The sequence below is a fragment of the Phyllobates terribilis genome, unplaced genomic scaffold, assembly GCF_046119375.1.
Source record: "Phyllobates terribilis strain yellow unplaced genomic scaffold, ASM4611937v1 Scaffold_9__5_contigs__length_417890890, whole genome shotgun sequence".
Classification (NCBI taxonomy): Eukaryota; Metazoa; Chordata; class Amphibia; order Anura; family Dendrobatidae; genus Phyllobates; species Phyllobates terribilis.
The window spans coordinates 114,701,439-114,728,145 of NW_027362769.1; the positions used below are offsets into that span (position 1 = coordinate 114,701,439).

General features: G+C 41.0%; 1 protein-coding gene across 3 annotated transcripts in view; it reads right to left on the reverse strand.

Annotated features, from left to right (window-relative positions):
* The window catches only part of GAD1 (glutamate decarboxylase 1), a 94,657-nt gene extending 68,844 nt beyond the window's left edge, over positions 1 to 25,813 (reverse strand). The window contains exons 1-3 of one of the 3 annotated variants that reach the window (XM_073646973.1): positions 25,361 to 25,813; positions 24,178 to 24,337; positions 18,438 to 18,500 (exon numbers count right to left, since the gene is read on the reverse strand). In XM_073646973.1, coding sequence (XP_073503074.1) covers positions 18,438 to 18,500; positions 24,178 to 24,247 — 133 coding nt within the window. In that variant the 5' untranslated portion in view covers positions 24,248 to 24,337; positions 25,361 to 25,813. Of the gene's footprint in view, positions 1 to 18,437; positions 18,501 to 24,177; positions 24,338 to 25,345 lie in introns of all 3 variants that reach the window. The other 2 variants (XM_073646972.1, XM_073646974.1) reach the window with 2 other exon arrangements.
* Between the last annotated feature and the right edge of the window lie 894 nt (positions 25,814 to 26,707).

A 26,707-nucleotide genomic window follows, 5' to 3' on the forward strand; every position in this document is an offset into this window, starting at 1 on the left:
TGAAACACCACCAGTAAAGGTACTGAAGTGAACTGTCGTGTGTGTGCCTATGTGGCGCCGCTGAGGGTTCAATCGCCACTGGAATGCTGCACTTCTTCAATGGAGTGTGGTGTTCCTCCTCTGAGGTAAGGCCGGTGTGATGGTAGTGACCTAGCCTTTTGCATCCAACACCACATTTCCACCAGAGGGAGCTAGTATGCACTATGGGCTGCTCCCCTGGTTACAGGGAGACTGGGGAACACAAAGTGGTAGGAACCAGTTAGTGGGTGTGGGTGGAGGAACAGTTAGTCAGTGACACTTCTAATTTCATATTTAATAGTATGCCATCTTTGATCTTGGTTCTGTCCTGCTCTATTGGTCGTACTGTGCTGTCAAAATACTGTGTGTAATGTGACTTCCCTCCGGGAGCGCAGATCCTTTGGGGGCCTGCACCGGCATGGGACACAGCCCTCGTACCCCGATCTATGGGACGAGAGGTAGGTTGCAGACAAGGAATGTCTCAACCCGGCCGAGGACCAGGATCAAGAAGGCCCGGGAGCTTTAGAGTGTGGCTCCCTAGCAAATGAGTCCCGGGGAGGATGCAGACGGAGCGGAGCACGCCACCTGTCCTCGCCTACCTGATCTATTCAGAGGGATTCCGGCTGCAAGAGGGGTACCGGCCCCCCGACACCCGACCTTGCACTCCAAGTCCAGGACGGGAAAGTCCGGTTAGGCCCTGAGGATCCCGCCGGGCGTCGGATGAAGAGGAATTGCCACCCGAGCCCTACACCTGAGAGGAGCTCAGAGGGAGACCTGGCCTATCTACACACGCACAGACGGGAAAGGGTGAAGTCTGTAGTGCAGGAACACTCTGGTGTAGGGTCGCTACCGAACACTGGACTTCCTCGGAGGTAGTCGGACCCCCGTCCCTGGTGGCCGCTGGACTCCGCGAGGAGCAGGCAGTCGCCTTCCCGCTAATATTTCTGAGTAAAGCCTTGGAAGTTCACCCCTATGGCCTCCGGACTGTTCATTATGCGCCATACCACGCGACGCGGTGCCCGTACTCCCCGCGCTACTGCTACCCCCCTTCGTCCTGTTTGACTGCCCTGGGGCCTTGCTCCGCCTGTGGGGAGCAGTAAGAACTAAAGCCGCCATGACTCCAGGCCTCAGCGGACTGTAGCGGCGCTGGTGGCCCCCTTCAGACACCACAGGTGGCGTAGTCGTTAATCAGCCACTCAACCCGGACTAGCCCACACCATCTCTTTCTAATGTGACAGCCCTGAGCACGGGTCGGGCCCGGGCCACGGCTGCATCCCATCTCTTCAACGCAGGGCCCGACACTGAGTCCCCCAACACCCAGGGTAAAACACGGGCTTTCTGAGTAGAGGCGTCACAACCTGGCAGGATATCGTGCCCGCAGCAACGGAGAAGAGTGCCCATTGCTCACGGGTACTGTGTGCCGTACACCTTGAACTGTTGTTTTACACTTAAAATGGCGCCCGCCCAAGAAGAACAGGCGCCATAACGCTGTAAAAAGACTGACTTTGAACGCCTCCCATCGTGGGCTGGGCTCCCGCTTGGCGCCAAAAATGTGGACTGCCCCTTCCATCAGAGACTGTCCGCGGGGTAATGCCCGTCAAACTGGATGGGCTGAACGAAGGCGGGCCTGTCAGCATTCTGCCCAGGAACCGCCTCGAAAGAGGAGGAAGAAGAAGAAAAGCAACAAGGTGCGGCCATGTCAGTCGGAGCTTGGCAGTCAAAGGAGGCAGACATGGATGTCTCTGGGGAGCAAGACCATGCAACTACTGAACCCGGTTCAGGCCCTTCACCCGGCAGATAGCAAGGCGGCGGCGTGTTAACTCCGGGAGATATTGAGTTTCTCCACTTGGAAGCTCCGGGACTCGCTAGGAGACAGAAAGAGGCCCAGGAGGCGGCCACGGCAGCGTGGAAAGAGGAGATGCTGCAGCGTATCCGAGATCGCCGCCGAGGAGTAGAGGTTCCAGGACCAGATGACTCGGAGACAGAGGTCGAGGGTGACCTCGCGGCGGGTGAGTGTGCAACCCCTGCCCCGGCTGCAGAGCCAACAGAGACTATCCTGGACCTCATGGCGGAGTACATAGTCCCCCACGCGGTCACCTGGGAGCAAGCGCTAGCTCCTGAGCTGCAATCGGCAGCCGTCGGTGGGGACCTGCGGTGCCGCCCAAGCTCCGAAATGGAGGTGCCTGAAGCGGAGGAGGAGGCTACCGGCTCCAACCCGGACTGGTCCGCGTCAATCGAGGACTCGCAGCAACCCATCGTCACCCCGCTACCCGCACCAGCAGTAACCTGGCCCGAGGCTGAGGAGTGGGCCTGGGAAAACCAGGGGGAAGACCTAATGGGCTTCCCTCGGGAGACCCGATCTGAAGCGCGAAGGAGGAGCCAGTGGTGCAGTGATCAGATCTTCCAGCTAGCACGGGAGCGACGTCGGCGGGAGCAGCGCTGCGAGCGCCTCGAGGTCAGGACCAAGGCTGCAAAGACTCGGGCGCGTCAGGAGGAGGCCACCCGTCCCAGTCCCCGGTACGAAGGCAAAGTTGTCCGCTTTCATCATGAGGCGGGGTGGGGGTTCATCCGGTGTCCCCTGTTCCAGGACGATGTGTTCGTCAGCCGGCGGGACGTCGAGCCGCTCCTCAAGAAGGGACACCCCGGTCGGAACCTCTGCCCGGGCGACACAGTGACTTTCACTCGCCACCAGGGGGAGCGTGGGTGGTACGCCCTGGATGTCCACAAAGTGTCTGGGAGCGACGCCACCCCGCCCTCAGCCTCAGGTGACCGGCTAGCCTCCGTCGGGAGGAATGAGCCTTTCCCTCGACGAGAGCCCCAAGTCTAAAGCAGCCCCCGGCTGCTGCTGCTGTTGTTAAAGTTTAAGTTCTATGCTGCTATTTTTGTGCTTTTCCCTATTTACAGAGACTTTGGTCCCTGCGGACTATGGCAGGCGGCGGACTGTGTGTGTATATAGTTATGCATCTATTTAGGTGCTTCCTATTGGTTTTATACAAAAACCGTGTCCCTTTTTCTACCTCCGACCTCAGAAGCAAAACCTGTCTGGAGTGGCACGTTTGGAGGTCCAACTCCAGTTCTTCATGCCCTGCAGCCACCCCAGGGCCCACGTAGAGGGTTTAGGGCAGGTCCCTCTTGCTACTGAACTGACCGTCGCCACTTTTAACCAGTCTGCTGCCATTGTCAAAAGTCTCTTGTCTTAATTTATGTTTTATACTTTTATAATTTTGTACTCTTGCACTTTTATATTTTTGTACTTTTATATTATGTACCTTGTTATGCAACGTTACAAGAAATGTGCCTCCCATAAAGGGATGATAGTTTTACTTGTTATATAAAAAGAAATTTTCCTGGGTGTTACTTCCTTTGCAGCCCGCGGACGTGCTGTGTTTTACCAGGGGGGAATGTGGTGCCCCTGAGGGTTCAACCGCCACAGGAATGCTGCACTTCTTCAATGGAGTGTGGTGTTCCTCCTCTGAGGTAAGGCCGGTGTGATGGTAGTGACCTAGCCTTTTGCATCCAACACCACATTTCCACCAGAGGGAGCTAGTATGCACTATGTGCTGCTCCCCTGGTTACAGGGAGACTGGGGAACACAAAGTGGTAGGAACCAGTTAGTGGGTGTGGGTGGAGGAACAGTTAGTCAGTGACACTTCTAATTTCATATTTAATAGAATGCCATCTTTGATCTTGGTTCTGTCCTGTTCTAGTGGCCGTACTGTGCTGTCAAAATACTGTGTGTAATGTGACTTCCCTCCGGGAGCGCAGATCCTGTGTGGGCCTGCACCGGCATGGGACACAGCCCTCATACCCCGATCTATGGGACGAGAGGTAGGTTGCAGACAAGGAATGTCTCAACCCGGCCGAAGACCAGGATCAAGAAGGCCCGGGAGCTTTAGAGTGTGGCTCCCTAGCAAATGGGTCCCGGGGAGGATGCAGACGGAGCGGAGCACGCCACCTGTCCTCGCCTACATGATCTATTCAGAGGGATTCCGGCTGCAAGAGGGGTACCGGCCCCCCGACACCCGACCTTGCACTCCAAGTCCTGGACGGGAAAGTCCGGTTAGGCCCTGAGAATCCCGCCGGCCGTCGGATGGAGAGGAATTGCCACCCGAGCCCTACACCTGAGAGGAGCTCAGAGGGAGACCTGGCCTATCTACACATGCACAGACGGGAAAGGGTGAAGTCTGTAGTGCAGGAACACTCTGGTGTAGGGTCGCTACTGAACACTGGACTTGCTCGGAGGTAGTCGGACCCCCATCCCTGGTGGCCACAGGACTCCGCGAGGAGCAGGGAGTCGCCTTCCCGCTAATATCTCTGAGTGAGTAAAGCCTTGGAAGTTCACCCCTATGGCCTCCGGACTGTTCATTACGCGCCATACCATGCGACGCGGTGCCCGTACTCCCCGCGCTACTGCTACCCCCCTTCGTCCTGTTTGACTGCCCTGGGGCCTTGCTCTGCCTGTGGGGAGCAGTAAGAACTAAAGCCGTCATGACACCAGGCCTCAGCGGACTGTAGCGGCGCTGGTGGCCCCCTTCACCAGACACCACAGGTGGCGTAGTTGTTAATCAGCCACTCAACCCGGACTAGCCCACACCATCTCTTTCTAATGTGACGGCCCTGAGCACGGGTCGGGCCCGGGCCACGGCTGCATCCCATCTCTTCAACGCAGGGCCCGACACCGAGTCCCCCAACACCCAGGGTAAAACACGGGCTTTCTGAGTAGAGGGGTCACACCTATTCTTCCTCTGACCCGGCTGGGTCCCCTCTGTCCTGCATCCCCTACACTTACGCTGCCCTGAGGCCCCGCTCCACCTGTCGGGAGCCGCACCAACTAAGCTGCCTAAACACCGGCCTCAGAGGACTGTCACAGTGCTGGTGATCCTCACCAGACACCACAGGTGGCGTCACGAACATTCCCCTATCCCATATAACTTCCCCTTCTTTTAAGAGTGACCCCAGGGTACAGGCCCGGGAGCCGACCACCGCGACATCTCCCAGAGTCAGGCAACAAGGCCCGGGCGCCGAGTCGTCCCCATCCCCTGGGCGCGTCACATCAGCCGAAAGGAGCTCAGGAAAAGACAGATAAAGAGTTACGAACTCTCCTTTCTGACCAGAATGAGCTCACTGATGGATCCTCAGTTAACTCATTCTGCAGCCATCAATAAACAGTATAAGACACAGTGTCAATAAAACTCAAATCCAAAATATTTTGAATATACATGCAAGTATTGATGGACATCAATCTAGCTGGACTGGAGGCAGTTTATGGATGACAAAGAAGTTAAAAATATTGCAGGTTTTATGCAAAATATCCTTAGCAATCAGATTGTCAGACATGACGCGTTGGTTTAATTCCAAGCTGAATGGCACAGTGGAGAAAGCACAATTGGGAAGTTAAAGAGTCAACCTGGCAGCAGTGTTTGGCATATTACCAATGCAAATTGCCTGTTCAGAGAAGAAGAGGACGTGAACTCTAGCGCCACCTATTGGAAGTAGCAATTCTAAAAGACACTATCGACCCTTTAACAAGCCTTGACATATGACTTAGGATAAAAGCCAAACTCGAATTTTAATTTTCAGACATGTGTTTCGCGCTATTGCCCCTCCTCAGTGCAAAGCACGAGATCTGATTTTGATGTATGAGAGGCTATGAACTGGGGTCTAAGATGTAGCCAAATAACCTCTTCTTTACCCTTCAGTGTGGATAATTATGCAGGGGTACATCCCCTGCCACTGCCTTGCCCGCAGATGGCATTGCTAGTTAGTCATTGTTTTTTAAGGCCACTCTTGTATATAGAATTCAACTATTTTAGGAGAGTCTGGTCCTGCAGCTTGCGCTCCATTCACACTGTGCTTATCAGTCTTGTTTGCCAACTGGAGTCCAATAAAAAAATGTATGCTGTTCATTACATTGAGAGTATATAGGCCTACAGAATTGAAGATTCTTGCAAACATACCTCTGAGAAGCACTGCAAAACAGAAAGGGTATGTGTCATTATTACCTAGATTACTGTCCACCTCTGTAGCCTATCAGCGGTTTCCTAGGCAAGGAACATGCCCTTGCAAGCTCTTTGCTACCAATGGATCAGGCCAGCTCATGTACTCGTCCGATGGTGCAGAGGAGAGCGGGGGCGCTTATATACGAGCATCAGAGAGCATACGGTTTGGGTCAGTGGTGCAACAGTGCTAAAGCTCCGAACTGTCAATCATTCATGAGTGCACCACCCCCAGGCAAGGAAATAAAGGAGCAATGTGATCATGAGAACAATCCTTTTATAGGGAATGTGTTATCAGAAAATGACATATCAGGGTATTTTTTGTTAAATGTAACTTTTATTTTTTGTTTTTTACAAGATTTTGAGGTTTTATTATTTTTTTTTTTACATTTCCACTTCACTATTTTTATTTAAAAAAAAAAATCACACTGGAAAATAAGTCTAAAAGTAGACTCTGTTCTTTACAGATGTCTTTTCACCAGTCTCATTATCATTACTGTCAAGATTACAAAGAAAGCTAACAAAGGATCCACCATTTACAATAGGTGATGTCACAGCTCACCTCCTCTCCCTCCCTGCCCAGATCATAGAGAATGCCTAGAAAACTCTTCCACAAAGCCTGTCTAGTGCCAATTATATCTACATGGCTCCTAAAAAGAAGTATGAAGGATGCATGATCCTGATATTAGGTCTCGTCACCAGTGGGAAAACTGAAATATTTCAGATTTGTTTACGATACTCTAACCACATTTTGCACGTTATTCCTATTTCCTATCTATTTTTGAGACTGGACTGGTCAGGACACTGAAGCCAGGGTTTAGTGCCCTAAGTGCGCTGACCACCTGGATTCCCTTGTGGCCTCTCAATGGTTCAGTTCACACTAAACCAGTAATATATTTTTAAAGGGTTTCGAAAGAGAAAAAATAAAAAACAGCAGCAAAAAACAAACAGAAAAACTCTGGCATTATGATTGATTGCTAAGTGATGATGTCAAAGGTACAGCACGTGACTGTTGTGCCCACTGGTTGTCATATTTTGGCAGCTTGTAAAAGACCAGTCACCGCTGTAGCATCTGTGCTAGATAAGAGGGAGGTAGGAGAGGTCACCAGTGCATTTTTTTTTAAAACAACAGATAATCCCTTTAAGTCACTTTTTCAGTCTGGCCCTACACATAAAGCAGCTATACATTATGCCCACTCCTTCTTTCACCAAACGACGGACATTGTGGACAGTCCACCTAATCTGAAAGCAGCATAATGTAGGGACAGAGACCCTGATTCCAGTGATGTGTCACTTACTGGGCTGCTTGTTATAGTTTTAATAAAATCATTATTTTATCAGCAGGAGATTATCACTAGAGAACTAGTAAACCTGCTGCCACGTAGTTCTCCATATTCATGAGCTCTGAATAACCACGCCCCCACCACAGATTGGGAGCTTTCTGCCTATGCACAGTGTATACAGAAAGACGGCAATCAGTGGTGTGGACAGGGTTAAACAGAGCTCAACATTTAGAGAACTGTTAGATCTGCAGCAGAGAAAATAGAAATTTTATCAAAACCACAGCAAGCAGCCCAGGAAGGGACAAATTGTTGGAATCAGGTTCTCTGCCCCTACATTATGCTGCTCTCAAATGGGATAGCAAAAACCTGGCGACCGGTTCCCTTTAAATTGTTCACTTGCCAAAATCGCTGGGTTTAGGTGACATTTATCGAATGTGTATGGCCATGGTGAAGGGGCTGTCTCACGAAAATATCTTGTCTACAAAAAAAAGGTATTTTTCTTATCCCCAGTGATGAATTGTTCTCAGGAGAAGCCACCTGCAGCGTCAGTCTGTGTAAGGGCTCGTGCACAAGACCGATTTTCTCATACAAGTTCTATCCGTGGCTTTTACAGAGAGCACTCGTACCTATCATATTCTATGGGGCTGTGCACATGCCTGATATTTTCCTCGAACTGGGTGGTCCTTGGGAAAAAAAATCGGATGCATTTCCAATTTTGATCTGAATGTCGGCAATTCAGGTCTATGGGTTTGTGAAAATATAATCCTAGTGCGGTCCGATTTTCATGGACTAAGAATGGAGAAGGTGGAGAATTTTTTTTTCTCTTCACATCTGAGAAAAACTGATGGAACTCTTATCAAACTCTGATCAAAGTCCGATCAAAATAATCGGACCATTTTTTTCGGATGTGGAGAAAACGGTCGTGTGACCCTACCCTAACATATATATTGCCATTGCCCCCCAATTCTGCATAAGTGGATTCATTTTCTGGCACATACAGAGAAGCTGCAAGCAGTGTTCCCCCCTTTTTTGACAATCAGGGATAGGGACCAGCAGGCTTTGGCAAGTATCAAGTGGGGCAAGAGTTGATACATCTTTTTACAGGATGCTCTAGTTAGCGTGTTACAATGTTTCTGGTCGTGTTTTCATGTCCTGTTCCCTTTCTCTGACAGCTGCAAGACTTAAAAAAAAAAAAAAAGAAATGCAAAATGATTTAATCTCTTCCAAATTAAAGGCTGTGATGTGTGCACGGGGCCCGCTAACTCAGATGTCAACCCCAGCGATGGCAGGCAAGATTTTATCCAAAGCGTTGTTCTCTGCCATCGTCTCCCGGATCAGCATGATAAGTGTGAATTTTTGTTTCTAATACAGAATCCGTTTTCTAATTCCTTATCCAGGATGTCACGTCAAGGACTTGGCACAAAGTCTGATGCCAACGAGAGAACCTGTGTATTTGTCTTGATAAGCAGACATTTTAATACCTGCTGGCAGATGTGGAGTATGATAATAATAGAGAGAGATATTCGCATTAAATTGGCACAGGCAATACACGGTTAGTAGTCATTTACATCTCAATAACATTTACAGGGGAAGGGAAATATATCTTCGCCAAAACTGTTATTCCAAATACACGAGATCCAGGCATCCACAAGACGTTCTCAGTCTCTAGAAGATGGTCATCAGGGCTCCCCGCGTCACCGCTGTGGCAGCCATCGGGGAGAAGAAAACGGGGCGCCAAGCTGACAAACGGAGAACCTGGTGTGTTGATATTTAATGTCAAGGGTCACATTAAACATTTCATTTGTTCCTTAGTTTTGCCTAATATTGCCACGACTACAGCTTCCAATGCACCATCTCCTGTCATAAAAAATCCTCAATGGCCTTTTCTGAACAAAGTGATGCAATGGTGAACACAGAAAGCCAGAGAGACCCCTGTGCCAGAATATTACATGAGCCCCTTTCACATGAGTAACTCAACATAAGGCATCCATCTTTTGTGTTATTAGAAAATTACCTATTGTTTATATGCTCAATGTACTTTTAAACATTTTTGATATTTTTTTTGTTGCAATTTTCAATATCACTTTGTATATTAAAAAAGGAATAACAACACAAGAAATCTTGCCATTTTCGCAATGGTCACGGAGCCTAATACTAGATTAACATTTCCTGTTCTGTACAGAAGACATTTCAGCAGTTTCATTACCATCACAGGCAGGATTACAATGAGAAATAACACCTCTATATACAGTAGATAACACAGGATCCACCATTCACAATAGGTGATGTCACAGCTCACCATCTCTTCCTCCTGTACAATGACTGATAACACCTCTATATACAGTAGATAACACGGGATCCACCATTCACAATAGGTTATGTCACAGCTCACATTCTCCCCTCCTATACTATGACTGACAACACCTCAATATACAGAAGATAACACAGGATCCACCATTCACAATAGGTGATGTCACAGCTCACCTCCTCCTCCTCTTGAACAATGATTGATAACACCTCTATATACAGTAGATAACACAGGATCCTCCATTCACAATAGGTGATGTCACAGCTCACCTCCTCCTCCTATACAATGACTGATAACACCTCTATATACAGAAGATAACACAGAATCCATTGTTCACAATAGGTGATGTCACAGCTCTCCCCCTCCTCCTATATAATGACTGATACCTTGTCTATACACAGTAGAGAATACACGACCCACCATTCACAATAGGTGATGTCACAGCTCACCTCCTCCTGTACAATAACACAGGATCCACAATTCACAATAGTTGATATCACTGCTCACCTTCGCCCCCTCCTGTACAATGATTGATAACACCTCTATACACAGTAGATAACACAGGATCCACCATTCACAATAGGTGATGTCACAGCTCATCTCTTCCTCATCTACAATGACTAATAACATCTCTATATACTGCAGATAACACAGGACCCACCATTCACAATAGTTGATATCACAGCTCACCTCCTCCCTCTCCTATACAATGACTGACAAGACCTCCATATACAGCAGATAATACAGGATCCTCCATTCACAATATGTGATGTCGCAGCTCAACTCCTCCTCTACAATGACTCATAACATCTCTATATACTGAAGCTAACACAGGATCCACCATACACAATAGGTGATGTTACAGCTTACCTCCCCCTCTACAATGACTGATAACACCTCTATATACAGAAGATAACACAGGATCCACCATTCACAATAGGTGATGTCACAGCTCACCCCCTCCTCCTGCACAATGACTGATTACGCCTCTATATACAGAAGATAACACAGGATCCACCATTCACAATAAGTGATGTCACAGCTCACCTCCTCCTCCTGTACAATAACTGATAACACCTCTATATACAGAAGATAACACAGGATCCACCATTCACAGTAGGTGATGTTACAGCTCACCTCCTCCTCCTGTACAATAACTGATAACGCCTCTATATACAGAAGATAACACAGGATCCACCATTCACAATAGGTGATGTCACAGCTCACCTCCTCCTCCTGTACAATAACTGATAACGCCTCTATATACAGAAGATAACACAGGATCCACCATTCACAATAGGTGATGTCACAGCTCACCCCCTCCTCCTGTACAATGACTGATTACGCTTCTATATACAAAAGATAACACAGGATCCACCATTCACAATAGGTGATGTCACAGCTCACCTCCCTTCACAAAGACCCAGATCAGAGCATGCCCAGAAGAAAACTTCTATACCAGTGAATAGATTCAGAGCTAGTCTATAGCTGCTAAAGTCCATGTGGTTGCTGAAAGGAACAGGGCGTATGAGTCTAATAAAATACCTGATGGTCAGTATGAAAATTGGAAGTTTTTTTATTTATTTTTTTATATATAGATTGTGATATGAAAAATATATATTGTGTATTATACTGTGGAGTTTTGAAGGAAAAACATCTTTTTTTTTTATTTTACCATTTTTACAAATTCTGATTTAAACATTAGATAATTTTCTGTTGACATTTTCTCATTAACAATGAAGCCCTGAAAGTCATTATCTCATTTTCATGTGGAAGCTGAAAGTTGGATCCCTTACCTTCTAGGCCCCTATGCTGTATATATGGCATGCTGCCCACCGCTTTAGTGATGCATTCCTTGCACTGTATAGCTAAGCAGAAATGTGGAAAAGCTAATACTAATTTCCAACTACCTTACTGAATAGGACTCATCAGCTCCATCATTCTAGCCGGACTCATTGTAATAATAAGCAGAGATAAAAAAAAATACTTTACAACTACTGTTTCAAGGATTTTCCAAGTAAGTACACCAGCCTCATCATATCTATGACATCGATCTAATAAACTCTGAAATTTGTATTGTGAAATCTGGTGACAGCTTTTCTAGATGGAACTGGTCTAGATTTTTATAAGTCTCAAAATACCTTTATAAAAGAAATACATATTGGGGACTCTATCAGGGAGAGTCCATACATATTGGGGACTCTATCAGAAAGAGTCCATACACATTGGGGATCTAATCTGTGAGAGTCCATACATATTGGGGATCTGATCTGTGAGAGTCCATGACGCCCCCATTGAAGAAGCACATGGCGAAACGGCGTCGTCGGGGCAGATTTCCTCAAACACCTCTACAGGCTGTATACTGTCATCAATAGTCCACATGTTTTTACATACCACCGGGTAATTGTATCAATGTACTCATACTTATAAGTATAGTTGATTTTCTTGAATATAGGGAGAAATTTTTTTTTCTTATGCACTTGCACTTTACATTTGGATTAGAGTGGATTGGATTTAATTATTTATAGCACCTTATGGCCATGGACGGAATGCAATATAGGCACCATGTATTTGTAGGCATGTCTTTATGATGTATTGTTGCATGCAATTGTAGCCAGTATTGAGGTTTGTATTGATGAAATCTGAAGGCACCTGTTTTTTAAATAAATTTTTAAAAAAATATTTTTTTTTAAATAAAAATAATTGATTTTAATGAACTTGTATTCAATCTTCCTTTAAGCCGGGTCGATGCAACCCGTGCTTTGTGTGGTAAATATCCTATTGGGAGGTGTAATTATTGACCTTTTTTGATATACAGAGTCGATACATATTAGTGACTTTATCGGCGAAAGTCCATACATATTGGGGACTCTATCGGGGAAAGTGCATACATATTGGGGACTCTATTGGCGAAAGTCCATACATATTGGGAACTCTATCGGGGATAGACCATACATATTGGGGCTCTATCAGGGAGAGTCCATACATATTGGGGCTCAATTGGGGAGAGTCCATACATATTGGCGACTCTATCGGGGAGAGTCCATACATATTGGCGACTCTATCGGGGAAAATCCATACATATTGGAGACTATCGGCGAAAGTCCATACATATTGGGGACTCTATCAGGGAGACTCCATACATATTGATGACTCTATCGGGGAGAGTCAATACATATTGGAGACCCTATCAGGGAGAGCCCACACATATTGGAGACACTAATGGGGAGAGTCCATACATATGGGAGACTCTATCGAGGAGAGTCCATATACATTGGAGACGCTTTTGGGTAGAGTCCATACATATTGGTGAGTCTATCAGGGAAAGTACATACATATTGGGGATTCTATTAGGGAGAGTCCATACATATTGGCGACTCTATTGGGGGAGAGTCCATACATATTGGAGATTCTATCAGGGAGAGTCCATGCATATTGGAGTCTATTGGGGAGAGTCCATACATATTGAGGACTCTATCGGGGAGAGTCCATACATATTGGAAACTCTAATGGGGAGAGTCCATACACATTGGAGACTCTATTGGGGAGAGTCCATACATATTGAGGACTCTATCAGGGAGAGTCCATACATATTGGGGACTCTATTGGGGGAAATCCATACATATTGGAGACTATCGGCGAAAGTCCATGCATATTGGGGACTCTATCAGGTAGAGTCTATACATATTGGTGACGCTATTGGGGAGAGTCCATACATATTGGGGACCCTATCAGGGAGAGCCCACACATATTGGAGACTCTAATGGGGAGAGTCCATACATATTGGAGACTCTATCGGGGAGAGTCCATACATATTGGTGAGTCTATCAGGGAGAGTACATACATATTGGGGAGTCTATCAGGGAAAGTCCATACATATTGGGGACTATATCGGCAAAAGTCTATACATATTGGGGACTCTATCGGGGGACAGTCCATACGTATTGGGGACTCTATTGGCGAAAGTTCATACATATTGGGGACTCTATTGTGGGAGTCCATACATATTGGGGACTCTATCGGGGAGAGTCCATGCATATTGGGAACTCTATCGGGGAGTCCATACATATTGGCAACTCTATCGGGGAAAATCCATACATATTGGAGACTATCTGCGAAAGTCCATAGATATTGGGGACTCTATCAGGGAGAGTCTATACATATTGGTGACTCTATCGGGGAGAGTCCATACATATTGGGGACCCTATCAGGGAGAGCCCACACATATTGGAGACTCTATCGGTGAGAGTCCATACATATTGGTGAGTCTATCAGGCAGAGTCCATACATATTGGGGACCCTATCAGGGAGAGTCCATACACATTGGAGACTCTATTGGGGGAAAGTCCATACATATTGGTGAGTCTGTCAGGGAGAGTACATACATATTGGGGACCCTATCAGGGAGAACCCACACATATTGGAGACTCTATCGGTGAGAGTCCATACATATTGGTGAGTCTATCAGGCAGAGTCCATACATATTGGGGACCCTATCAGAGAAAGTCCATACACATTGGAGACTCTATTGGGGGAGAGTCCATACACATTGGAGACTCTATTTGGGGAGAGTCCATACACATTGGAGACTCTATTGGGGGAGAGTCCATACATATTGGTAAGTCTATCGGGGAGAGTCCATACACATTGGAGACTCTATCGGGGTAGATGTTTTGTCGGATTGCACTTGGAACGATAATACGGTGGTGTGAACGAGCCCTTATAGTTACTTTTGGCTGCTGATGGGTATTTGAGACGAGCGCAAGGAACATTATATTAGGAGAATTGCTCTTCTCATACTGTAGACACCTAATAACCCTGAAGCACGCCCACATTGTGCTGCACCTGATCCAGGAGGGCGGCACAAGGACTGGGTGAGAGTATCTGGCAGCACGCATGCTTACCGGAGCGTTACTGTATCAGCTCTGCTTGCCTTACTAAATTAAAAAGATGATGGAAGGAGTCCCCTCTCCAGACACTGCACGAGCTGCTAACAAAATGCTCCATTAAATCCGCACCAGCTGCTATTTATAGACCAAAATTCTCTCTAAAAAAAAATCTCTTCTTTCTCTTCCAGAAAGTCTGCCTTGTACTTAATATGCTGAATTTACACTTACTTCAAGCCCCGGATAACATGTGTGCTGATAGCAGCACAACACATAAATTCTGTTTTTTCGAAGATAATATTTCCAGGATGTGCAATGGGGGCAAGAATGGCCTTTCCGTGATTTGCCACAAAGATAACCGCAATAAATATTAAACAAACAGATATAAAATATATTATCATGTAAACCTCCATTGCTGGAAGGAATGAACAGGATAGATTAATTGTATTCAAGGGGTCCCACGAAAAGCCTATCTCTCCCAAACAGGGCTGACTGCTGCCTGTCTAATGTGCCTCTCATTAATCTTTCCTCCCAGGAGACCAGTATTTTGTTGGAAGATAAGCATGAGAAATTTTCAGCACTCTATGATCCCATAGCTGCCACCATTACCAGATCCCCCCCAGGGGTCTCCAAATCATTTACAACATTAACCCATGGCAGTGCTGAGATTGCAGGCTTGTATTATCTAACTGATTAACGTCAAATCATTAAGTGCCCATAATGAAGTGGCTGCTGGATCACAATCACCGAATTCAATCATCGTTCAAACTGATTTGACTTTCTACAATAGCACGGAAGGAAAATATGTTCTGTAACATTCCCCTGTTCTACCTTATATTTCATGTAACTGTTTTGAATTTAAAATTATTGAAAAATTCAATAAAAATAATCTGATGAAAATATGTTCTGTGGCTGTTCTGCTGTTTTCTTTGAGTTATTTGTTTACTTTCTATAATCATTGTATTCCGCAGATTTTAGGCAACACTTTTCTGGCAGAAAAAAGAAGATTTCAATCAGATCAAATTGCCATTTAAACACCAATTTTGGTCTGATAGTATAGAAATTAGATATCTGAACATGTAAATACCCGCTTACTTTCTGTTTTTTTAAAAAATAGTATCACTGTGAGGATTGTAAAATAATAGTATCACTGTGAGGATAGTAATATAATAGTATCACTGTGAGGATTGTAATATAATAGTATCACTGTGAGGATTGTAATATAATAGTATCACTGTGAGGATTGTAATATAATAGTATCACTGTGAGGATTGCAATATAATAGTATCACTGTGAGGATAGTAACATAATAGTATCACTGTGAGGATTGTAATATAATAGTATCACTCTGAGGATTGTAATATAATAGTATCACTGTGAGGATTATAAAATAATAGTATCACTGAGAATTGTAATATGATAGTATCACTGTGAGGATAGTAATATAATAGTATCACTGTGAGGATTGTAGTATAATAGTATCACTGTGAGGATTGTAATATAATAGTATCACTGTGAGGATTTTTGTATAATAGTATCACTGTGAGGACTGTAATATAATAGCATCACTGTGAGGATTATAAAATAATAGTATCACTGGGAGGATAGTAATATATTAGTATCACTGTGAGGATTGTAAAATAATAGTATCACTGGGAGGATAGTAATATAATAGTATCACTGTGAGCATTATAAAATAATAGTATCCCTGTGAGGATTGTAATATAATAGTATCACTGTGAGGATTGTAATATAATAGTATCACTGTGAGGATAGTAATATAATAGTATCACTGTGAGGATTGTAATATAATAGTATCACTGTGAGGATTGCAATATAATAGTATCACTGTGAGGATTGTAATATAATAGTATCACTGTGAGGATAGTAATATAATAGTATCACTGTGAGGATAGTAATATAATAGTATCACTGTGAGGATTGTAATATAATAGTATCACTGTGAGGATAGTAATATAATAGTATCACTGTGAGGATTGTAATATAATAGCATCACTGTGAGGATTGTAAAATAATAGTATCACTGTGAGGATTGTAATATAATAGTATCACTGTGAGGATTGTAATATAATAGCATCACTGTGAGGATTGTAATATAATAGTATCACTGTGAGGATAGTAATATAATAGTATCACTGTGAGGATTGTAATATAATAGTATCACTGTGAGGATTGCAATATAATAGTATCACTGTGAGGATAGTAATATAATAGTATCACTGTGAGGATTGTAATATAATAGCATCACTGTGAGGATTGTAAAATAATAGTATCACTGTGAGGATTGTAATATAATAGTATCACTGTGAGGATTGTAATATAATAGTATCACTGTGAGGATAGTAATATAATAGTATCACTGTGAGGATTGTAATATAATAGTATCACTGTGAGGATAGTAATATAATAGTATCACTGTGAGGATTGTAATATAATAGTATCACTGTGAGGATTGTAAAATAATAGTATCACTGTGAGGATTGTAATATAATAGTATCACTGTGAGGATTGTAATATAATAGTATCACTGTGAGGATTGTAAAATAATAGTATCACTGTGAGGATTGTAAAATAATAGTATCACTGTGAGGATTGTAATATAATAGTATCACTGTGAGGATTGTAAAATAATAGTATCACTGTGAGGATTGTAATATAATAGTATCACTGTGAGGATTGTAATATAATAGTATCACTGTGAGGATTGTAAAATAATAGTATCACTGTGAGGATTGTAAAATAATAGTATCACTGTGAGGATAGTAATATAATAGTATCACTGTGAGGATTGTAATATAATAGTATCACTGGAGGATAGTAATATAATAGCATCACTGTGAGGATTGTAAAATAGTAGTATCCCTGTGAGGATTGTAATATAATAGTATCACTGTGAGGATTGTAAAATAATAGTATCACTGGGAGGATAGTAATATAATAGCATGACTGTGAGGATTGTAAAATAGTAGTATCACTGGGAGGATTGTAATATAATAGTATCACTGTGAGGATTGTAATATAATAGTATCACTGGGAGGATAGTAATATAATAGTATCACTGTGAGCATTATAAAATAATAGTATCACTGTGAGGATTGTAAAATAATAGTATCACTGGGAAGATAGTAATATAATAGCATGACTGTGAGGATTGTAAAATAGTAGTATCCCTGTGAGGATTGTAATATAATAGTATCACTGTGAGGATTGTAATATAATAGTATCACTGTGAGGATTGTAAAATAATAGTATCACTGTGAGGATAGTAATATAATTGTATCACTTTGATCCATTCCCGCATTTATCACAAGAAAACAAAATAAATATGCATTGCTTTTTCTCCAAAATAAACCAATTATTTACCAGTAAACACATAAACTCTCATTGTTTCCTTTCTAAATCATCATGTTTTTCCAGTCTGATGTCTGCATCCAGTGAAATGAATTCAGCCATTCTATATGTTACCACTAGGGGGAACTCAGGGATTGTGATAATTTTCAGACAGGCTGTCAGTCAGCTGAATGATGGATCTAGTGGACTTGATTTATTTCAATAAATGAGATTAATGACATTATTAACACAAACAGACATTTCTTTTGTGTCTCGATATTTCAGCCTCACACTGCTGCTTTCACACCATATTTCCCTCTTTAATACACATATAACACTAAATGTTTATACAAAGCCACACAAGGATGTAGCAGAGCTGAGTTTGCTACTTGACACAACTGCTGGTACAACTGTACTGATGTGTTATTTTTGGGGGCTTTTGCTTAGGACTGCTGCAGGTAGGCTTAATAGGTTATTTTTTTTAATCTAATAGTGAATTATCAAGTTGTAAAGATAAAAAATAGCAGATTGCATAATACAAACTCAACTCTGCTACATCAGTACACAAATATTTCGTCAGTAAACAAAGACCTACCACATATCTTTAGTCCCAGCTTTTTTGTGCATCCATGTGCCACCCCACACCAGGTGTCATAGGCTGCAAATGGAATACAGAATAGAAATAAAATGCAAATGTTGTAGCAAGATCATTGGACAAAAGACAAGTCACTGATAAATCGTTCCCATCACTCTGTGTTCACACGGTGCGGAATGGTGCTAAATACATTCTTGCTGCGATTATAAGATCATAATCATAGGAGATCCTATGGCAGCATGTTTTACAGTCTGCTGCTGTAGGAACTGTAAGTACACCCGACACACTCGACTCACGTGTACATAAGGAATACATCAGTATTATTTCGTTAACTAGATACAATATGATCATTTCCTCCATAATGGCTCATTATATCCTGAATTCCTGAAAATAAATGATTTAATTTAAATATGTAAATATTTTGAATGATAAAGTTGTGTATCAGCTGATGTGACTGTAATAAGCGGCTGCGGATCGCACTGTGAGAACAATGTCTGCAATGAGTACAGGGGCTGTGGAGGTTATCTGTGCAGATGCAGGCACAATGCAAATCACTGCCTGTCTCAGATAATAGAGGATAATTCCTGTTCCATCAATGTATCTCATCTGTGTCCTGGACGGTTAAGATCCCTTGGTTCAGCTCCAGCCAAGTAAACTGCCATGAAATGGGGGTCAGAGAACAGAGCAGGAATTAATTGGCTGAAAAATAGTATTTGACTGCTGATCAGGCTGACTGCTTATGTAGGATGCAGAGGAAGACTGCACTCAGCTCAGATTAAAGAAGCCCTGACCATCAACATACACAGTCTGCCTCACTATCTGCACATACAGCTCAGGCTCAGCTGGATACAAGGAAAACAATAAGTGCATGCGACTTTCTAGTTTTTCTTTATTTTTTTACAGGGTCCCCTACAGGTGATGACAGAGAAATCCTGAGCTCAGACCTCTGTACACACACGTCGGGTTTTTGCTCTTTGTTGGTCTCCTGCTGTTTTTACTGTTTATGTTGCTATTATTACTGAATGGTTTATAAAGGGGAGATTGGAAGATAATAATCGTTTTCATTCTCAAAGTACCAGGTATCTGTGGCCACAACAGTTCTATCAGCTAAGAATAATGTAGATAACAATGCAATCTCAGACCCCTTAGTATTAGAAGTTCCTTTAGGTCTATCTATCTATCTATCTATCTATCTATCTATCTATCTATCTATCTATCATCTACCTATCTATCTATCTATCTATCTATCCATATCTATCTATCTATCTATCTATCTATCTATCTATCCATATCTATCTATCTACCTATCTATCTATCTATCTATCTATCTATCTATCATCTATCTATCTATCTATCATCTACCTATCTATCTATCTATCTATCCATATCTATCTATCTATCTATCCATATCTATCTATCTATCTACCTATCTATCTATCTATCTATCTATCTATCTATCTATCTATCTATCCATTTATCTATCTATCTATCCATATCTATCTATCTATCTATCTATCTATCTATCCATATCTATCTATCTACCTATCTATCCATATCTATCTATCTATCTATCCATTTATCTATCTATCATCTATCTGCCTATCTATCTATCTTCTATCTATCTATCTATCTATCTATATATCTATCCCATATCTATCTATCTATCTAACTATCTATCATCTATCTATCTATCTATATTCTATCTATCTATCTATATATCTATCTATCCATTTATCTATCTATCATCTATCTATCTATCTATCTATCTATCTATCTATCTATCTATCTATCTATCTATCCCCAAAAAATTGGAGGCAGCACTCAAGCATAACCTGAAAATTGTTGTTTTAGTAGCCCATGTGGCTGTGGCGATGCTTCGGTCCCAAACTGGGGACCTTTCTTGAGAAACTTTCTTGACCGAAACGTCGCCACAGCCACATGGGCTACTAAAACAACAATTTTCAGGTTATGCTTGAGTGCTGCCTCCAATTTTTTTGGATATTCTGAGGTTGGGTATATGCCTGGAGGGGTGTGTGTGTGTGTGTATATGCACCTGAATATATATTTTGTGCTGCTTTTGGATTTTTTCTTCTTATCTACTGTATCTATCTATTTATCAATCAATAATTTATCTATCTATCTATTAATCAATAATTTATCTATCTATCTATCTATCTCTCAGACATAAATCTTTTATCTAGTTTCTATAGCTGCAAGCAAACACACTTGGATTTACTGTTTGTTCTTACATTATATTGGATAAGTAAGTGCTGCAACTACATTACTTTTCTTATACATTGGGATGAATATTTGACTTTTTCTTTGTGAGAATTTTGCGCCCATTTCTGGAGACTCTCAAACTAAATACTCATTTTGGATTTTTTTGTATCTGTCTATCTATCTATCTATCTATCTATCTATCTGTCTATCTATCTCATATATATATATATATCTGTCTATCTATCTATAAAAAATAGAGGCAGCAAAAAATATTTAGAAACCCATAGTTGCCACTGCTACTAAGGTCCATAAAATATAATTTTCTATTTTTTCTACATTGGAGTGCTGCCTTTATTACTTGAATATATTGGAGGACTGGTCGTAACTGGGAGGCTTTGTACCCTGTTGTTTCCCTTATTTTTATCTATCTATCTATCTATCTATCTATCTATCTATCTATCTATCTATCTATCTATATATTCTATCTATCTATCTATCTATCTATCTATCTATTATCTATCTATCTATCTATCCAATATCTATCTATCTATCTATCTCATATCTATCTATCTATCTATCTATCTATCTATCTATCTATCTCATATCTATCTATCTATCTATCTATCTATCTCATATCTATCTATCTATCTATCTATCTATCTATCTCATATCTATCTATCTATCTATCTATCTATCTCATATCTATCTATCTATCTATCATCTAATGTCCCTTAAATATAAGTATTGTTATCTAGCCTCTTTAGCTACCTGTATTTTCTGTATGTCCTTACATTACATCTATCATTGGCTACCATTGTATACAGGGCAGTGTGAGGCGGAGGTTTTGGCCTCTTTAATAATATTCATGTCTGTGAGAAGTACAAGACAATAGATTATCTAAACTGCCCGGTTTTATTGATTCTTCTGTGTTCTCTGCTCTTCATTATCTTTTCAATTTACACTTTCTATGTCCTCAGTCTTTGTATCCAAACTCTCCCACAGTGATGGTACACACACATATGTAATAATGTAATATATATATATGTAATCTATAGAATTCCAACTATAGAAGCTAATTACTTTGAAGCAGAACTAATACAGCGGAGTTGTAAGATAAATATATATATATATATATATATAGTGTTGACTAGGTTCCAGAAATCCTTATATATTTAAGTGTAAGAAATCCTTACATATTAGCAGCACATCATTATAAAAACGAGTAAGTAAAAAAAACAACAAGGCAGTGACATCAATACAAATACCACATTTCTTCTTTGATAAGGAAAGTAAATCCTGGCTGAGAAAATAACCCTGCTCTCATATCCTACTTGAGAAGATGGTTCTACTCTTTGCATTTATCTTTTTTTATGATTTTGAAAGCGCATGAAAATCGCACTGGCTGAAAATGACGCAACAACATATGTTAGATATAATAAAAAAAAGCACTGAACTGGATGCTTCCTGCGTGCTATAAACATTGAGGTAGTCACAAAATATTTTATTTGCTTTTTATTCACTTGTGTCTATTTTTAAAATATGTTTAATAGCTAGAAGATATATTTATGAGATAGACAGAAAGGCAAGGACATAGATATTAGATAGATAGATATTAGATAGATATTAGATAGATAGATAGATAGATAGATATTAGATAGATAGATAGATGATAGATATTAGATATAAAGATAGTAGATAGATATTACATAGATATTAGATAGAAATAAATATATTAGATAGATGATAGAAATTAGATAAATATTAGATAGATTTGAGATAGATAGCTATAAGATAAATTGGATATTTCTGTTTTTTAGTTTGACAGGAAAATTCAAGGAGCGATGTTCGTTTCAGCCAATGTGTAGATCTATGTGCATCAGTGACGTCATTTTGTAATGACGTCAGACAAGTGATTACAATATATGATCAGAAGAATGGGTATCAAACTACAAATAAAGGTTTTGCGGTTCTTATTCGATCCTCTGCACACAATAATGAAATATGGACACATAAGTCAGATTTAAACAAATAGATTAATTGTCTGCTGAACGTGCAGATGTACATGGATGAGCTCTATGCCAAGGGAGGGAGTAAGGGTTTTGTTTGGGGGACAGTGATTTTAAGCATCACATGGGCAGCAAATGGTATGAAGTATCAGGGAATAATATATGACCCTATACAGGGAGAAATAGAGCGTGTCTGCTGCAAGTTCCACCAGGCAGACACACATACTGCTCAGATCTAGGTACATACTATATATAAACACATGAACACACGTTACATACATACACACACATATATGGCATATATGCACATATGACATGCATACACATAGGTAACATATACAAAGATATTACATACAATTTGCAAACACACATTAAGTACTTATAATCATACATAAATATATTACATACATAGGTATGTATTACATACACGCATGTATAAACATACAATACACAGATTACACACATACATATAAATAAAATACTACCTAAATAAATAAAATACAACTGCATATGCACACACAAGACACAGATATGGCACATATACACATACATAAATAAACACACAGATCACATTAAAATGTTTATACACACATGCTCACCAGTTATATATATGTATATATATATATATATATATATATATATATATATATATATATATATAAACAGTATATAGTCTCATGCCACACAGCCAGATTTCGATCTATTTCAAACATTACTATTATTATTATTGTTACCTTTAAATATAAAAGAAAAAGCAATAATAATTTGCAAAACTATAGAAATGATATTAAACAATCTGAGAAACATCTAAATCTATCTATCTATCTATCTATCATCTATCTATCTATTATCTATCATCTATCTATCTATCTATCTATCTATCCCATATCTATCTATGAAAGAAACCCCTCGGATGACAAGAAAACATATTTTTCTGTGCTCTTTGCCTCCATCCTCTTTGGCTCCAAAATAATCAGGATAATGATCCTGTGTTCATGCCTCACAGCCTCTGCAGCCCTGTCAGGCTATGGAGTGGCTGGCAGTCTTTTATGTCCTGTGTTCCTCCTCTTTTGTCTCTTTTCATCATGTCACATTCTGTATATGTGCACATACAATATATATATATATATATATATATATACATATTTATATATATTTTTGCAATGATTACCTATACTGACCAGATCGTATGAAACTGAATGCAACAAGCTCCTTACAGCTCCTCCAACTAAAGTATAATCCCTTAAACGCTCAACAATTTCCCCCAGAAAAGCTGCAATTATCATAAAATGCAGGTTGATTATAACAGGACTCACTAAAAGCCTAGAAGAACCAACAGGAGGGACTTCATTGAAATGCTAATAACAGTACATTTCCTTTAATCAAGCCTGAAGATGCTTAATTGTTTCAGATGGCTCCCACATATTGCAATTTCATCTATATAGTTTTGTCTTGTTACATTAAACATTTCCATAGCTGCATTCATCAAAGTGCAAATAAAATGAGTCTCCTACTTGTAGGTCGCAGGTTAGATGGGTTGGTGTCCTGATTAGCACTGGAAGAAGGTGGAGAAGAAGAAGCCATTTCTCCAGTAACAAAGTCCTTTGTTTAGTTGAGTTTAGTTGATATCAATATCTCCTTTCTGGTTGTCCAGGGGAAGCTGTAGAGATCCACCTCAAAGGAAAAAGAAAATGTACTTTATAGAGAGGAATGGGTTAGAAACGAAATCCACCTGGACTGGAACGACCTTGGAAATCTCACAGCCTGTTGACAATGACCTAAATCCAACCTAAGCTTGAAACAGTCTCATTTGATGTGAAGTGGAGGAGAAACACCAGCATGAAGGCTATAGAAGAATATTAAGGCTATGCTGGGAATGGCAACAAAAGGGCTAGCCTAAAGTCAAATATATCTCTAGTCTGTCCCTAAAATTCCTGTTCTGTGAGGACTAGAAAGGCTCAGCAGACCATGCAGTCTCCTGAAATTATATCAATGGGCACTGAGCTTCTTCAATAATGATTTGTGTCAGGTCCAACCCCAGATAACAGTGGAAATGGTGAAATGATCAAGAAAATGATTTACCCTACTGTATAGGAAACTGATGGGAGTTCTATCATCAGAATGTATCCAATGCAAACTTAATAGAATTAATCACACAAGTAATGATTATATAACATCACATACATCAAACCTATTCTAAAGAAATACCATGGTAACATTTAATTAATCTCTAATTAAGACAAGTGTGAGTTATTAGTAATGAAAACCCCAATACCAAAAACAATAAAAACAATGATCTATTTGTATGCGTTATCTGACCTTAAAATGATTCATTAACCGCTTCCTTTCTTGACAATGACGTATGAAGTAAATCTATATATTACTATATTCCTTCTCCTAATATCACAACATCTATTCGTTTTCATTAGATCCCTAATTTGCAGAGAAATGCATTTCTGTAACAAGCTAGAACAAAAAAAATCCATTGCATGCTAGCAGGCTGTGTACCTGGATGGAAGCAGAAGAGCAGATGGTGTAACAGGTTACCTGGATTTATCCTTGCGATGTCTTTAGATTGGTTTAAGTAAAAAAAAAAGCTAAAGCTCAACATCTCCAAATAATATAACAAGAAAATGATCCAATATAATGCAGATATAGAAAAGGGAATAACATGATGCTCACCTAATGATTGCCCACCTGCAGGTATCTGCTAGGAGTTCATCTAGATCCTAAATCTTGCAGTCTTGACCCCCAAATATAGATGCCTTATAAGAACTCCAGAGACAGGGAGAAGACTTGATGCGTGGAATCAGTAGGATGCAGGTAGGGATTGGGGATGCCCTGTCTTCTTCTCAAGTACTTGGCTATTCTATTTTAAAGCCAGGCAAGCAGTTAATGTCTGAGCACAGACATGACTCAATGCAACGCCTCCCCTAGTCCAGGGTGAATGTATCCACCGCATCACTTGCTCCTGCTGCTGGAAGCTATTAGTTGGCCACCCTCAACATCCAAATGGCTAACGTGACTTGTATGCAAGGTCCTTGTTGCCTGCAGGTGTTCTGGGGGCTGTTTAAGGAAATCTAACCTCCCTCTACCCTCTCAGACAAAATGAAGAATTTATTGCAATGCCTGAAATGTGCAGCTCAGCTCAGAACCTTGAATATTTTTTTTTCTTTCCATATGAAATATTATGGGAGGGGGGAACCAATTCTACACATTAGATTTTAGGGTGTTGTTCACATTCAGCCCCATTAACCCTATAGCAGTCATGGTATTTTTTTCTCCTTAAAACCGTTAAATCCTTTAGTTCTGATTTTCGAATTCTTGATATTTATACAAACAATGTAACAGTTACATAAAATAAAGGATTAGTTTCTCTCCTTCCAACAGGTTTGATCAGTATCAGCAAATGGCTTGCACCCTACCTGGTTGCCAATGTCAGCGCTGTAAAAGCTGACAGTATCATTAAAGGGACACAAGGGGGCGTCAGAATCCCACTAATAAAACACTGAGGCTTTTCATAGGAAGCAGTGCCTGGAAAATAAATCAGACTTGGCAATTAATTATAAGCAAGAGTCACATTATTTTATTTGCTTTATATGAAAGGAAAGTAACCTGACACTAGTCTGATGAGGGACAATGAGTCCCAGCAATCCCTACTTCTAGTTCCACATCCAATCTTCATCAGGGTTGCCAATTTGATTTTTGATTGTTTTTCTCAACAGCTTATCAAAAAATCATAGACAGACAACATTTTTTATGGACACATTGGAAGACCATAACAAATCAGTGAGATTATAAGTGATACATGTCTACAGCCCATAATTCTGTTATGATACATCAACTGCATTCACTGTGAATTGTAAAATGATTATAATTACAGTCATAAAATATCAGAAAAATCTTCTTTAATTTCCCAAAAATTATGGACGCATCATTTTTTTTTACGGACAGAAGAAAAAAGTGTCCTATTTTTCTTACGGACTATACAGGAATTTCTGGACGGTTGGCAACCCTGGTCTTCTGCCACATACATTACCAAAT